This window comes from Pteropus vampyrus, unplaced genomic scaffold, assembly GCF_000151845.1.
Source record: "Pteropus vampyrus isolate Shadow unplaced genomic scaffold, Pvam_2.0 Scaffold39, whole genome shotgun sequence".
In the NCBI taxonomy this organism is placed as follows: Eukaryota; Metazoa; Chordata; class Mammalia; order Chiroptera; family Pteropodidae; genus Pteropus; species Pteropus vampyrus.
This window is the reverse complement of record NW_011888820.1, coordinates 9957129-9974398: the sequence shown is the minus strand read 5'-3', so window position 1 is coordinate 9974398 and position 17270 is coordinate 9957129. Positions and strand designations below refer to the sequence as shown.

General features: G+C 37.1%; 1 protein-coding gene across 1 annotated transcript in view; it reads right to left on the bottom strand.

Moving 5' to 3' along the window:
• MEGF10 (multiple EGF like domains 10) overlaps positions 1–17270 on the bottom strand; it is a 165231-nt gene that overhangs the window by 111906 nt on the left and 36055 nt on the right. The window contains exons 3-4 of the mRNA XM_011358336.2: positions 6777–6910; positions 24–66 (exon numbers count right to left, since the gene is read on the bottom strand). Coding sequence (XP_011356638.2) covers positions 24–66; positions 6777–6910 — 177 coding nt within the window. The remainder of the gene's footprint in view (positions 1–23; positions 67–6776; positions 6911–17270) is intronic.

Genomic DNA, 17270 nt, shown 5'->3' with positions numbered 1-17270 from the left:
GTGCAGCTAGTGTAGTAAATTTGATCAAAGGGATGTGGATATGACTCTTGCACAGTTACTGAGTAGCTGAAAAGAAGAGGAAAGATAAGGAATTAATCACACATTAGTGATATACTATGTACAAAAAAAAATCATAGCTTAAATTATCTCCATTTGCAACTCCGCACTGACTTCACAGAGAATCTCCATGTTTTTATAGGTTTTTATTTGAACCAGAACTCCAAAAAGACCAATATTAATAATACATTTAAAATACAAGAGTTCATGTTGTAAATTTCAAAAAAAAAAATCTTTTTTACTATCTACCACAAACTCTGATATTCCTAAATTTAAAAATATATCACCATATATTTTTCTGTATTTAATTCCATATCCTCACCCCAGGAGTCTAGGAATAACTAAAACTTTTTAATCTAAGTTTGCAGGCAAACAATAAGGTAATCAGCAAAAGAATTATTTGAGTATTTATAATTTGAGTACATTTTGCTACTGATTCTGGAAAATCAGAAATAGCATGTTTATCGGGTTGAAATTTGGAATAATTTGCTTTTATGTGCCTGCTCTACCTCTCAGGCAATGGAAGACTATGTACAAACTCTAAATAAAAACTACAAAGAAATCTTTAAAACTGTTTCTAAACATATGGCTGAGACAATTAGCCTGAAATAATCATACCAAACCTGCTGCTACTTAAACAGCTTGTTTTTCAATAAATTTTCACTAACAGGAAAAGCATGCATTCCTATGGGCCTAAGAATATGAATGAAAAACATTCATGAAAAGTAAAAAACATTCAATGTTTAATCCAATACTTTTTCATTCTAAAGCAGTCTATTACATGTTCAAGAGTTTTGTGTTCTTGCCTACAGGAAAATCTGGAGAATCCTCTTTTCCAGTTTATTTTCTTTTTTTCTAGCACTCTTAAAGATTTCCACTAAAATCTTTGATTCACACTAACAAAATGGGCTACAATCACAGACTCGCTTGCTGCAAATCAATAGCCTAAGTTCATTAAAAGGAACTATCAACTAAAGAAGGTATGGAAAACATGAGGTTGAAATTGCAGCCTGAAGAAATCGGGTTAGATACAAGGCAGAACCTTCTCATCTGAAAACCTGTTTGGTACCGGCCTCACAAACAGTGGCTTTCTTTCCGGACCTGGCCCATTTGTCACTATGTACTCAGGCTTCAATAGGCATTCTTGAAATAATCATGCTAGTCACACTTTTGCGTTCATTCTTCGGGACACTGCAACCAGATTTCTAGATAAATTTAGAAATCCTTCACGAATCTTTAGAAGATTCAATAAGCGCTACTGAAAAATATCACTAGATTAGAAGAAGTCAGGGTTATAATCTTGATCTGACACTGAGAAACTGGGTGACCTTTAGCAGGTAACCTCTTTTCGCAGGGTTTTGATTATTACATCTTAAAATCAGGTCAGAATTCCTAACATACACTTTAGATGACTATTTCCTTCTACTCCAATTTCCTTACACCTGCTGCTACCTGCAAGAAGTTCAGATGCGCGTAGAGAATGCAATTGCCTACATCTGAAATATAACTCCTTTTGGGTAAAGCAAGAGGCCTCCATTAAAATATTAATGTTCTTGGAATGAAATACCACATTAAGCTATTAATATATTCTTCAGACCCCTTGCAGTGTCCTGAGATTCAGGTTGATACAAATTCTAAGGCTTCCTCACCAGCTTTTTCCCTTTCCTACTCAGCTGCTTATAAATAACTGAATCTTGAAGTCTGCAGCATTATTTCTCATTCCATTTCAAGTAAAGAGCAAAGTGAATGAACATCCTCTGCGTATGAAACTGCTTATATAGGTGCAGTCCTACATTACCCATGAACAAAGTAGAGCAAATTTCTCTTTTTAAAATTTATTTTTATTTTTCAATTACATGGATAGTAAATATCATATTAGTTTCAGGTGTACAACATAGTGAGTAGACATTTATATAACTTATAAAGTGACACCCTCCGCCACAAGTCTAGTACCACCTGGCACCATATATTGTCATTGAAATGTTATTGACAATATTCTCTGCTGTACTTTACAACCCCATGACTACTTTGTAACTACCAACTTGTACTTCTTAATCCCTTCACCTTTTTCACCCAGCCCCCTAACCCCCTCTCATCTGTATGTATGAATTTGTTTCTGTTTGTTTATCCTGTTTTTTTTCTGAGATTCCACATATATGTGAGATCATATGGTATTTATCTTTCTCTGACTTATTTCACTTAGCATAATACCCTCTAGGTCCATCCATGTCGTTACAGATAGTAAGATGTCATTCTTTTTCATGGCTGAGTAACATTCCACTGTATATATGTACCATATCTTCTCTATTCAATCATCTAAACTAGAGCAACTTTCCACATGTGTTACAGGAACGAAAAAGAAACCACTCGAAATTAATGCCTTCCACTGGGTTCTATGGTACTAATTTAGCCTAATTAAACTTGTTTACTGGAACTAAACCTGATGCAGTATTTCCATAAAGCTTCAAAGGCCATGTTATGTTGTTAAACGTAGAGCAAAGGTGATCATCAACAAACGGATCCTGACCAAACACATCCCATCTGATGTGGATGGGGGAAATGACTCCACAACAAACACGAAAAATGTTTTCACTAATCTCTAGCAGGCTAGAAGATTGCCTAAATAAGAGGAAATGTTAAAATACAGGAATTTCCTCTTTTTGCCACTTGCTGTTTGCTAATTGCATACATTTGTAGGATGCTTCTCTGGTTCTAAGAAATGAGGTTCTTTTCTATAAAAGGGTAATCAAACCATTTAGGATTCCAATTCAACAAACATTTATTGAACTTCTACGCAACTCGTGCTCTCAAAGAGCTCTCAAGAAAGGCCAGCATTTAAATACCTAAAATAATGTGATATGGCTTTCATAGAGAAATACATACAGTCTGGGAAAAACAAGAGTATAAAATTCAGTATGTTTTGAGCATTTCTCTTCAATCATGACTCTTTGCAATAAAATTATTTAGAGGCTCAAACTCAGTTCAGAACTAATTGCCTGTAAATTACTTTTCCCATTGGTCAAAAACTGAGCCTTCCACTTATATTCAAAGGAGAAGAGTTGTCACTTTTATAGGGACCACTTTCTCGAAGCTGTGTCCTTGATAACTGGCCCACCCCCTCTGGTCTTTATCACTGCTTCTTTGGCCAATGCCTGGGCTGCTGTATGAACTTAAATAGCACCTCGGCTAATCATCCACACCTTCATGTTCATCAGTGGCTGCTCTCAAAGTCACAGAGTGGGAAGAAACCTTCTTGATTGTCTAGTCCAGTCCTGTTGTCATCACAAATGAGCAGCATTGAGCTCCCAGTGCTAGTGGTCAGTCCAGAGGCAGCACTCTCATCACCACCCTGAACACCATCTGTCCCTCTGTCTCCTCTCAGATGTCACTAGAGCTTCTAAAACAGACCATGAGTAGCAAACTGTATTGTAAAAGGAATCTGATCTCAATTCTGCATTATTTTAAGTATCGAGATGCAAAACCCTTTATCTCTTGCTTGTTTGTTTAATCTTCTCATACACACTGAAAACATATCATCACCATGATTTTAACCTATTAAGTATTATCCGGGGAGAAACCCCAGCAAGATTTAATTTAAGGTCAAAGAACAAGAGGAAAAAAAGCCATCATCACTTGGACACATTCCAAAGTGGTTAATTACATTTTATCTGCTTAAATTATCTTGTTACTTTAATCAGGTATGGTAATAATCATCATTTCATATCTCTGCTCACTTCAGGACTGCTGTTTTAATTACTACCAGTTCTGTGTTCCACCCCCAAGGGTTGATTGGGCAAAGAATGGCTTCTCCTTATCTGTGCCTTCTTTAGAAGAAACCCCACTAGATGGAAGAACTTAAACTAACAGAACAGAGAAAAGGAATGAGAAGAAGGAACAGATGATTCATGAAATTATTCATTTTCCAAAAGGATGCTGTGCAGAATTCCTTTAGTAACAAGCACCCTTGTGTGTTTTTAATGATTTAATTTTCCTCAATTTCATTTTATGTATTTTGAGAGTCAGCATTGCTGCATTAAAATGAGGCACACTTTTGTTTGAAAATAAATCATTCAGTAGGGCTGCGGCAGTGCCTGAGACTCTTCAGTTCCAACAAGCTCCCAGGTGAAGCTCATGCCACAGCTTCACAGACCACACTCTGGAAGGCAGAACTCCAGGTGATTCCATGGCTCAGGCCCTTTGGGTAAAGGTAGGTATTAGTATAAGGAAAGTCTACAATAACCTTGTTAAGCCTTACTACCAAAGAATTTTGTCCCTGAAGCTAATCACCCTCTCCCCATTTCAATTCAAGCCCATTTCAGTTTTTGAAAATACAAAAGACCCCATCACCTGCACCTTTATTTGATCGTTTTAATTCATGCTCCTTTTTCCATTCTTGTCAAAATAATTCCACTTTCTTTTACCTTTCTTCAAAGAATCATTATCTGGCCTTATGACAGGAAATTTATCAAGAAGATTTTAGCTGTCAATCCTTCTTTCTAGCAGTTCATACAAAAAAATATAGTCAGGAAAAAAATCTCCTTCATTTCCTTATTTTTTCATGCTCGATTTCCCTCCCATTTGTATTTTAGATGTTACTCTAATTACTTGTACAACAGTGGAATTATATTACGTTTAAAAATAAATGTGCCCTTTGTCTCTTTCTCCCCGCTTCTCAACCCCCAACTGATGTCCACATTAGTCATTTTATTTCCTATCAGAAGGTGAAAGCTCATTCAACAATTATTTATTGAGCACATGCCATATGCAAGGCAATGTTTTAGACATAAGGAATTATTGATGGTGAACAAACCAATGCATTTAAGTGTTGGCAAGTTTGGCCAAGTATTGAGCAAGGAATCAAGACAAAATGTGTACGTCTGAGTGGGTGCTGGATTACTTGAGGTCATGGATTCTTTTCTCTTTATAGCTTTTCCCTCAAGGAGTTCATCTATTCACATCTCATCATGTGCCCAGATCCACATTCCCCAAACACTTCCATGCCCATGTTTCAAATTGATCTCATGAGCACAACAGGGTAAACCACACCAACCTCTTCTCTTTCAGATCAACTCTCTTCCTTTCATTTTCCTATATGTGCAATGACACTTCCACTCTTTCACATAGCAGGTTTTAAATCTCAGCGTTTTCTGCCTCCTTTATATCCTATAGTCAATGGCTTACCAAGATCTGTTGATTTTTATTTCGTAGTATCTTACAAATTTGTTTTTCCTCACATTCCAATGCTATTGTCCTCCAAGATATTCAACCACCACTGGACTTTCCCTTGTCTAAATTTGATATGTACCCATCTGTGTATTCATTGATTCATTTTGATTACTTTAATAAATATTACATACTTTGTTGGTGAAATGAAAGGTGCTGTGAAGATTATAAAGATAATTAATAGGAGATCCCCCCTCTTAAATTCCGTGTAATATAGTTAATACCATAAATATATAGAACTTCATTACATATATATATTTCCTCCACGGCTTAAAGTTTCATAGTGATATATAACTCCATTGATCTATCAGAGGAACATATTTTTGTCACCCTGATTGTAAAACTGCCAGTGGAGATGGGAACAAGTCCCCACCAAAAAATAATGCTGCGAATGAGGAACCAGTGTGCCCTTAGAATAATAAGAGCTGCTGTGCTTGAAAGGCTCTGAGCTTTGTGCATCCTACCAGTGGGTGACTACAGTGATTAGAATGTGTGCTCTGTGGGGTGTTAATCATGGTGCTTAAGGTGACAGGAAAAAGGAACCAAAAGTTTGATGTTATTGCACTTAAGCTATTAAAGATAAATATTATTCTCTAGTACTTGACACCGTGTATTTGTTTGAAAACTTTGCATTTGCAATGTTATTTTTGGAGAAAGATACTTTCTTAGGAATGCAAATCGCACATTAGAACAGAGTAGACTGTATATAATTGTACTATCACCAGATGGTTTGTGCTCTTTTTGTGTTCCAAAGGGACTGTAAGATCCCTGAGAATGGCCTAGTGTTTTGTACTTCCTCTGAATTTCCTACTGAAAATTGCCCAGATCTGGAAACTACATCCTCTGCTCTCATGTAATCTATTCAATCTTGCCCTCCTCCAATACTGTACTGACTCTAGTCTTGTTGGGCACAGCCTTTGGAGGTCTGCATGGCACTGGTTTTAAGCTTCCTTCCATTCCTAGAAGCCCTCCGAGTCACTGACGCTCACTCATCTTATTTAGTTCTTCAAGAACATCTCAAGTGACACTACCTCTATGCACCTTTGCCAGCTCCTCCAGATATCATGTCTCCCTTTTCATCCCATACATTTTTATGCCATACATTTCAACACTTAAGCACATTATTACATACTGTCTTCCACTGCTCACTCATTGGTTCCCATGCAGAAGTCCAACTGCCCTGAATTATTGCAGATAGAATCAGAACAGGGACAAGACCTTAGGGAGCTCATTCTAATTGAGTTATTAATGTTTTCCCTAAAATCTTATAATTGCCTTTGTTTAAAAATCAATATATCAAGTTTTTATCACATAATGTACATTCTATAAGGCCAAGATGAATACTATCCAATTTATTAGCTATAGCTAATGATTTTTACATAAAAGTAATTTCACAACGTCCTCTCAAATTCTAATATTATATATCAGATTGATAATAACAGTATATAAAGGAAGTTATCAGAAATTATTCTTCAGATTATTTTCAAAACTATTACCTTTCCCAGTGACTGCACACATTAGGGTCTTCAAGGTTCAGAGGTGATGCTGTGCTGATCCAGTGGCATAACAATAAACAGATAAAGCCCAGGAATGAGTTCAAAGAAATAATCATTTTTCCCTGAAAAACAACCTATGAGGAAAAAAAAAAAAAAGAAAGAAACAATCCAAATTAGAGATGCATTAAAATGACCCAAGCTGAATTCCTTTCAGTACAGCAACCATTCGGTACCACTCATCACTAGGGCTAAAACATGCATAACAAGCCATGTATTCAAATAGACGGGTCACCAGATTTCATGGTCCAGGAGAGAGAGGTATTTCTTATGTTGTGCAGGGTGGCTACCGTTTTGTAAATTACTAAAATGTGCAAATCATCATTAATTGCCACCACAACAAAAGCCCTTCTCATCCATGCCAGCTAACATTAAAGGAATTTACTCGAACGACTCAGAGCAACACAGGCTTCCAGATTCTCTCACCAGGCATAATTCCCTTCTGGAAGAAGAGGGCTCACAGAGGAATCTGGCCTCATTTGTCCCAGAGGATAAATGATGAAACAGAAGCCCCATTGACTTGAGAGAGAGGCACCTCAGGCTCAAGCTGAGATTCATTCAATAAATCATTGAATGTGCACTGAATGGCTACTCTATCCTAGCCACTGTGCAAAACGACATAAAGTACAGATATAATTCCTGTCCCTGCCCATTAAGATGTTTATAATTTAATAATCATAACATACATTTCTTATATTTAGTGCTTCAGTTTCCCTATCTGCTGAATAGAAACAAAACCAATTCTCTTACAGAGGTTTCTACACAGGTGTATAGGAAAAAGTGTAAAGCTGTTTGGAGGTCAGTATTAGAAAAAATAAACCAGGAATTATTGAGAGGCAGAGACATCATAACAGAAAAGCAAATAGCAACATAATTGCAGAATCGGCCAGCAAAGGAGACAGAAGAGGGAGGAGAATGTTCAAGGGAGAGGGAACTGGAGGTGAGGAAGGGTAAGGCACATTTAGGGAGCTCAAAATAATTCAGGTGGAGAAAGAGAGGGAGTGGGGAGGACAACACAGCAGGTTTTATAAGCCATTGAAAAGTATGTGAACTTCATCCAAGGATAAGGAAGAGCTAGTAAAAGGTACAGAGTGACATCAGAAAGATCTCTCTGGCTGCAGGGGAATGACCTGCAGGAGACTATTAGAGAGAGGTCGGGTACACAGGGCTGTGGATGAACTAAAAAAGCAACAATGGGATTGCAGGGAACTGAGTGAACCTGGGACATTTTTAAAAAGTAGACGCAATAGGACTTGGTGACTAATGTACGAGTCAGAGAGAGGAGGAACTTCCTGTTAGCCCCTTGTGTGGATGATGTGCCCTCCGATGAGATGGGAAGCACAGAAGCCCTCCTCCTCTAGGGTAATGAAGCTTTAGTTCAATTTTAGATATGTCAAGTTTGAAGTTCCTATGAGATAGGCAAATGAAGTCATTTGCCAGCATTTATTGAACATGTACTATGTGGCAGGTCAGCTCGAGTATGTAACAGTTGTAATGGCATGCATCTGGAAATCACATCTATCTCTTCACCTCCGGGAACTCGGCACTTAGTAAGAAGGAAAAGTCTGTTATACTGTATAAAATGATTTTATATATTCATTATAAAAATGGATATGGAATTAGAAATAGCTGATCCATTTATTAATTAAAAAGAAAAATGAGCATTAACTAATTAAAATTAATTAATTAATTGATTGATTAATTAAAAGTAACCTATTGGGAAACTAGTGACACTAGCAACAATAGGCCAGATTATGTGACCAAAGCAGTTATTTTCTGGGTGAGAGCTGGCATTTGGAGACATTATACGAATTTTCCACACCATGAGGTTACCAGTTGTTAGTATTTGGGAACCAAATTTATTGAATAATACAACCTCGGGTTTAAAAAGGTAGGTTTATCCTAAAACAAATACATAAACAATACCAATAAAAACTCAATCTTAGGAAACAGTTTATTCTGCAAATTCAAGAGAACAGATCAAACGAAGTATTAAATTCTTCACAATCAAGATCGTTTATAAAGACAAGTACATTAAGTATATTATGTTATCTCTATCTAACCCTACAAAGGCTAAAACTAAAAAAATAGTTTGATTTGGAATTTAAAATATCATTAATTTATAGAATAATTAAAAGATGGTGTGAGCCACTACAAGAGATTGTGAAATTTTTAGAAGAGACTTTAATCATCACGAAATAATTCGAACATATAGAGCATAAATGGGTAGCCAAAATATAGCTTATAAGTTAATTCAAATTATTGTTGTTTCTCACAGGCTAACCGTCATGAAGTTGTAAAATCTGAAGCTTAACATTATGTTCAGAAAGGAGCTATTCCACTTAACAAGAATGAATAAAAAGTGATGATGACAGTAAACAGTAACAGCTAATATTTCCTGACTGATTACTGTGTCAGTCACAGTGCTGACGCCTTTTGTGTGTTTTATCTATTTAATCCTCACAGCAACTTACCTAAGAAGTAGGTATTTTTATTATCCTCATTTCACAGTTGAAGACGTATAATATACTGCTAGTTTTCCTCATCCATCAAAATAAGAAAAACTTTAATATATTTGATTGTAACAAATAAGCATGGCAAATATCTCTCTATCTCATTGCTTTATCTATGTCACAAGTATTACGTTTCGGTGAAGTGTGAAACATGTGTATTAACTTTCATTCTTTCCTCAAAGACAAAACGAGAGCTGTCATCTACTCACGATTACCCCAAATTGAAAAGTTTGTATCCTGAGTCACCATCTCAGACTCAAACCATCCATTTCCCAGTTAGAAATGTTTAGTCTGTAAAGTTAGAAATTGCTGCAAGCAAAGAATCTAACTACCAAGAAAAAGAATGAGTCTGTATGTTCTCTTTTAATGTAAAAATTTTGACACTGATCTTTTGGTATCCTCTCTTGCTTAGCACTTGATGCATGGCCTTCTGAAGGCTTTAACTTCTGTAAGGGGATGGGGTGATGAGGGGACCAGAATTTGGTCACTTCCTCATTACTTTTGAAATGCAGCAAACAGAAAAATCAAACTGCATTACAAAGTTGCTGGCTGTGTTCATGGAAGAGAAAATAATCAGTATGTTTAAACAATGTATATATGTTTCACTTGGCCTCTTATTTCCAAAGCATTTTCCAAATTAAAATTAGAAAATTCACTGAGTTCTAGAATAATCTACATTAAAGCATAAAATGTCAAAAAAAATTGCTAGATCAAAATGCTGGGATCATGCACTCACATAAACTGGTGAAAACCAGTGAGAAAATAATTCAAATATTATATATGTGATAGGGAGAGAAGACAATTCAGAAATATGCCAGTGAGCTGTAAAGAAATATAGAAATGCAACATTTCACTATATTCCATCTTGTTTAATAAAGGCACAGATAGTCAATCCAAATAAGTAGATAAGGCATGACATATAACCTTTCCCTATTTTATTTGTTTTCTTCTATAAATTTTGATGAGTAAATGTCGGCACCTTTTCCCCTTTATGTCAACCTTGAAGAAAATTCCATAGATTTTTCTTTCTCATTTCTCTCTTTTAAGCTGTGTCAGCTTGCCTTACACTATAATCTTCTACTTCGGAGCGCAAATGAAAACAAAATACAATCTTTAAAAGTAGCATTATTGAAATTGAAAAAAAGGTAACAGTGGTGATCTGTTTCATTAAAATAGGCATTTTGAAAATATTCAGAACTCTAAATTAGGCGTTAAATTACTCCACCCACCCAGTCTTCGTCTTCAAATAACTTCCCTTATAGTTCCATTTAATAAAATTCAAAATGTAAAAAAAAGAGTCATTTACATGAACCCCCTAGTGCCAACCTTGATTACATTCCATATCATTCACTTAATTATTATGGAAAAATCAAAACAGAAAATCAGTTCAGCTGATTAGCATTGCTAAAGTGCTCCTGTTAGAGGAAACGCAGCAGGCCTTAGAGTTAACTCTTGCCGCCTCTAAGGAAGGCGGGCTTTGTTCACGCTACCACAAAATCCTCAGTAAATAATCTGGTTGAATAAAATCCCTACAGTTCATGAGCCTGGGTTCTGATGACAGGGTATAGTTTCTTTATCAGTGTGTTAGGAGGAAATAAATAATGGGGCGTTGACTTGCTAATTGATTTTTGCAACAGTAGAGGGATAAATGACTCCAGATGATTCTTTCTGGTTCTAAAACCTCTTTCCTTCTTGGAATCATTAAGTGCACACATAAAAATAACTTGGGTGCTCTCATCCAGTTTTTTCTCAAGCTCATTTCCCTAAAATCTGCCGACAATTCTCTAAGTGAAAACTAATTTCTTGATTAAGAATAACTACATTTCCTCAATTCCCACCCCCCCCACCCCCTCATCCCAACCCTCACCCCTGCCGTACCAAGAGCCACCTATTTCACTTGATCACTCTATCATGTTATCTATTAAGGATATACTAGCGTTTCGCTCAACTACTCAGAAAGAATGCACAGGCAGGGCAGAAGATAGTATGCCGTGTTCTTCCTGGAGCTTTGAGTCTGTGAATAGAGTATTAAATAGCAGTATTAATAGAGTATTAAAGATGTCAAAAGAGTAATGCTTGCTGGGTGCCCTGGAAGCCACTTCAGATGAAGACTTCCCTAGAAATACTACTTTGCTGATAAAAAGAAATCCTTGAGGTACTGTCATGATTCCTATTTTCACCATCCAAAGCTAGTTATTCTAGTAGCATATTACTTTTCCCAAACATAACTATTCATTTGAAGCTGTCCAAGTGTTATATATACTTTTTGTCTGGGGCAGCTTCATGTCATTTTGCTAACATCAAATACCTCAATAAAGATATTCTTCTAAGTCACATTAAATCATATTGCCATGGCAGTCACATGGCATTCCTTGGAAGCTTCTAAGAATATAAGTTAAATGAGAGTAGCTATAAAGATTCACTTAAAAAATTCTCAAATCCTATTTTATAAATTTATAATGGTTTCATAAACAACCAAAAAAAAAATCCCTAAATATCAGCATGATGTGTTTAGTAACAGTTCTGGGCATTCATTGGGCCCTTTATATCAAGCAAAAACTGGGCAAAGCCCCGAGGATGCTTGACTCTGAGCTACCCTCAAGGAGCTCGCAGGACCACATTGAGAATGGCCACAAATGGACCATTTCAATACAGTGTGATGCAGCCACGATTAAGATCAAAAGAGGCAGCATTAAGAACTTTTGGGGGAGACCTGATTACCCATTTGTCATTAACTTTGGGAGGTACTCTACAAAAGTGGTCCCTAACATTTTTGGCACCAGAGATAGGTGCTCCTATGAGAATCTAATGCCTGATGATCTGAGGTGGTGCTGAGACAGGGATGCTAGCACTGGGGAGCAGCTGTAAATACAGATGAAGCTTATCTCGCTTGCCCACCGCTCACCTCCTGCTGTGTGGCTTGGTTCCTAGCGGCCCGGTTCCTAACAGGCCACGGACCAGTACTGGTCCACAACCTGAGAGTTGAGGACCCCTGCTCTACAACTTCCCTATGAATCCATTACCCACCACATATGGAAAAAATCCACAAACAATACTCACTAAGGATCTACAGTGCAAGCACTTGTGGGGACTATTGTGACTTACAAGGCATGGTCACTGCCCACAATAGTTCAAAATTTATTAGAGAGAAAAATTATAAATAAAATATGATTATTTGTCAAATAAGTCAATGTAGAAATGAATTGCTTTAACAGAGTTTTAACAGGAGGGAAAAAATTAACGTGAGCAGTAGTCAAGCTTGAACAGAAGCCCACAAAAGAAAAAGAACTAGAAATCACTGAGTGCCTACCTCATGCCTCGCACCTCACATGTGTAATCTCATTAGCTAAAATCGAATGTTTCACCTGAGATCAGACAATTAAAACAGAGTAGAAATTTGAAGGAGTCTAGCTGATGACTACAATGTCTGCGATCTGCCCTCAGCATCACTTCTGGATAAAAGGAAGCCTTTGGGTAAATGAAAACCATGGGCCATGATGCAAAGAGAAAGGTGTGAGCCAAACTTTGAGGGTGGAAAGCAGAGCTCTTAAGGAATACTGTTAGAAGGGTAGGTAGACTTGGTGATGAAGGGTCTTGAGCACAATGCTAAAGAGTTCAGACGATTTTTTCTTGTGTGCAGTAGAATAAACTTAAGTCTTTGAGCAGGGCACATTATTTGATGAAAGAGGTGGGGTTTTTTGGAAATTAACACAGAGAAGTTATGCTAAATCTAACCAAGAGAACAGAGACTAGAAGCCAAGAAAGTGGGTGGAGGTTAGTGCATTCAGGTGTGGGGTAGAATGGCCTGTCCCACGGGGGTAGTCTAAGGAATGGAAGTATGTGAGAAACCAATGAAGGAAAGAATTGGCAGGACCGGGAGAAATCACAGAAAACTATGGTTGATATTAGGGAGAGCTGTTTTGGGTATAAGCCATTCTGCATCCCAGTTATATTTTCTCACTTGAGTCTATCTCCTACTGGGAAAACAATATATTTCTTTTTTTAATAGGAAAAGAAACTTCAAACACTACTTCTCACTCCAAAAATTTCGTAAATAAAATCATATTAATTTAAAACTTCTCAGTTTTAAATTAACATACCCATTCATTCTTCTCAACCTAAAAGGTCCTAATTTTTTTGGCCTGTCCACCAAAAAAAAAAAAAAAAATCCTTTTATCGCTTTTATAAAATGTACTCTTTCTGTCCTTTTTTCAAAAACTACACTTTGGCAGCCCTAATTATACTCTATTGCTATAGCCAGCCTCTAGGACAGCCTCCAGTGATCTCTGCCTTGTGTGAGTAGATCTGTGTAACCCACAGGATTTGGCAAAAATGACAGAGTATATTTCCAAACCTAGGTCATCAAAGGCATTGCGCTTTCCATCTTGCTACTTGGATCGCTATTCTGCAAGAAGCCAGCTGCCACATCATTAGGACACTCAAGCAGTCCTATGAAGAGATCAACATAGTGAGGACCTGAGGCCTCCTGCCAACAGCCACGTGAGTGGATCCTCCATCCCCCATCAAGCCTTCAGGAGACTGTAGCATCAGCTAACACACTGATGACAACCTCATGAAACCCTGAGCCAGACCTTGAGACCAGCTAAGCTTCTCCCAAATTCCTGACACAAAAACTGTGAGGTAACAAATATTTGTTGTTTTAAGGCACAAAGTTGTGAGGTAATTTGTTACACAGCAACAGATAACCAATATGCTTGTATTTCAACATGTCTACACTAAAAATATTTTGAGTTCCTAAATAGCTCTCAATAATGCTTGTTATTTTGTTGCAGTAGCACACAGAAGAAACCACCTGCAATGATTCTGAAATCTTTTCCCTACATTATAACTCCTTCAAGAGCCCATCATCTTCTAATTACAGTTTGAGTAATTTTGTTCCAAGAGGCATGACCCTCACAATGCTTGTGTTTTGAGAGGCATTTGCCGTTTTTCCTCACATGGCGCTGCTTTAGATTATCCTGCCATTTATCTTTAACCTTTTAGCATTTGATTATGCGGAAGAATTGACCCGCCTTATGATAACCCGGACAGTTCATCATGTGCTTGGTGCTACGGGTCATGTATAAAACATTAAATAATAGATTCTATATTTTTCTCCGGGTTACCTTTTCACCTATAAATAAATGTTCCTTTTATTTTCCTGCATTTGAACCAGTTTCCTATGATTATTTCTGATTAGATGGTATCTAAAATTTAATATTGTTTTGTTTTTAACTTTTTATTTTGAAATAATTTCAAATTTATTTGAGTTACAAAAATAGAATGCCCTTCACCTAGACTCACCAGTTGCCAACATTTTGCCACAATTACTTTATCACGCCCTACCTACATATACATATATGTAATATATACATACATATTTTTAACTATTTAAGTAATTTATACATATCATGCCCCAATGCCTCTAAATATTTCAATATGCATTTTCTAAGAATAAGGATATTCACCTATATAATCATAACACAATGATCTAAATGAGTTACTCTAACACTGATGCAATGCTACCATCTAATCTACAGACCTAATTCAATTTTCATCAACTGCCCTAAAAATGTAATTATTTTAATGATCTTTCACAGAAACTTTTCAAAGCCTTTGTTGAAGAGCACACATTTGTTCTTTCAATCACCAGACATTGGAGAAGACCATCTTTGTCCTCACAGAGTTTACAATCTAATGTGAGAGTAGTATATGGATGGTAATGACAAGGCAGTGTAAAATATGACTGAAATCAAAAGAAGGTTACAAAATAAGGGAGTTCAGATAGAATTTCCACTGGTGAGCGGGCATAAGAGATAGCATTATTGAGGATTTTGCTGGGTGGATGGAGCAAGGGAGGATACAACCAGAAGAAGCAGTAAGAGCAAAGGCAAGAAAGAGAGAGCAACTTCCCAGAGGGCAAATGGACAAGATTGTCTGAAACACAGAGTAGAAAAATAAATGAGTGGAAGAGAAATTTTGGAGCCAGGTCAGGGATAGTATCGAATATCATGGTTTAAGATTTACTCAAGGTAAAATAACCAAACACCTCATGAGGCCTCCAGCTGTCTAAGAGTGAACAGGTTTGAGAAAAATGAACTAGGAAATAGAACTTGATCAGCCCAGGAGGAAGGGAAGACTTATTGCTTTTTACTTTTTTTCTTTCAACCAACAATACTGAATAAAGAAGCTGAACATGTCAGGTTTGACAAATCCTTCCATGCAATATAAGGAAGAAAAAAAATCCAATTGCAACAGGATAATTGACAAGAGAAGGCAATTACCTGTAGAAAGAAAAAAGTCTAACTATAATTAAAAAAGAGGAAAAAATTTAATTCTCTGATATGCAGCAAGATGTTTGAGTATCATCAGAATCTTAGGTCTTTTCTTACACCCAGGGGTGGGAGGAGGACAGTGACAATATTGAGAAGCCAAAGTATTTGCATGGTCCCTCTCTTGGGAAGGTCCTTTCCAATGGTGCGTGCTGCTATAGTAGGAAGAATGATAGCACTCATTCTGCCCCCACCACTGGCAGGACAAGGGGCACCTATATGTCACCTGTTCTAACTCTGGGTCATTATGCTAACCCTCAATTCCTGAGATGCTCACTGGTGGGGCACAGCAGAGCAATCCAAGTCAAGCCTTTCTAAGATATTATTCCATCTGTGTATTGAAGCAATAAAAGTTAATAGTTAGATCCTCCAAGTTACTAAGCTGTTTCCTAGTCAAACTTAGTATCTGAAGTAGAGAGTACATAGGGTATTTCCACATTTATACAGTACAGATGTTTCAAATAATCAGTGATGCCGGAACTCAACTGCCATTCTTCCTAGTGTTACTCAGTTCCGAACCACTAATCCAGACCAGGATGCAGAGCGACCACAGACAGCTCTTGCAGCAGACATTGCCACAAAAGTGTCTCGATACTTTTATCCTTATGGTTTTAATCCCTCATGGTCAAAAGCTTTGAAGATTTGAGGCAAAATGTGAAGAAACTACTGAAGATATATAAGTAGGTGAAAGAATGTAATTATTCAAAGTTGCATTTGGCCAGAACATTCAGGAGAAAATGTTTAGGCGGCCTTCCCTCCCACCTCCGCTTCCTCACCAATCACATGTATATGCAAATATAAGAAGCCACAACCCAAACCCCAACTTTATGACTCTTAAAATAGGGCTTTGTTTTAGCAGATAAAGTGCCACATGCTGAAGCAGCAACACCACTTCCTGTGGTATCTAGACAAATCTTTTATTCAAGAAGTGACCCTGTCTGACCCTGAATAACAGTTTGAGAACAACTGCATATTGATAGAAAAATTAAGAGCCATTCTCCATACTACTTCTTTCATTCACATTATTTATAATTCTCTCTTCTTCTTTCCCTGCATCTCCTTACTTGTCCTTCTCTGCCATTTTTAGAGAAATCTAGGACCTGTATGCCATGGAGGCAGGAAGGAATAGAGACTGATTGAGGTAAATTCTAGTCTCGTTTGGGATCCATCTTTGACCACTGATGGGTCATTCAACCTCCCTCTGCTTTATTTCCATTTCAGAAATATCAGCCAGAAAAGCAGCTTTAACGGCAAGCAAACTTATAATGAGAGGCTTTTTATTCATTTGCTTTTCTTATAAACCTACAGAATGTCTAAGATTCACTGACTTTTGTGTGAACGTAGCCATTAGCAGGTAGCTGGGCCAATACTCTAATTTTACAGACGATGATGCTGTGGTCCATAGAAATTAAGTGCATGCTCAAGGTCACAAAGCTATTTCATAAATAGCTTCTGTATAAGCTAATATTGGGCCAAAATTCAAGATCCTGTCAGCTTGTCTTACACAACTTTATGAATTGCTGCACACAAAGGTAACAAAGATGCAATTACATTTGTTTTCTGTGGCTGATGCCATTCTACATAGAATAAAA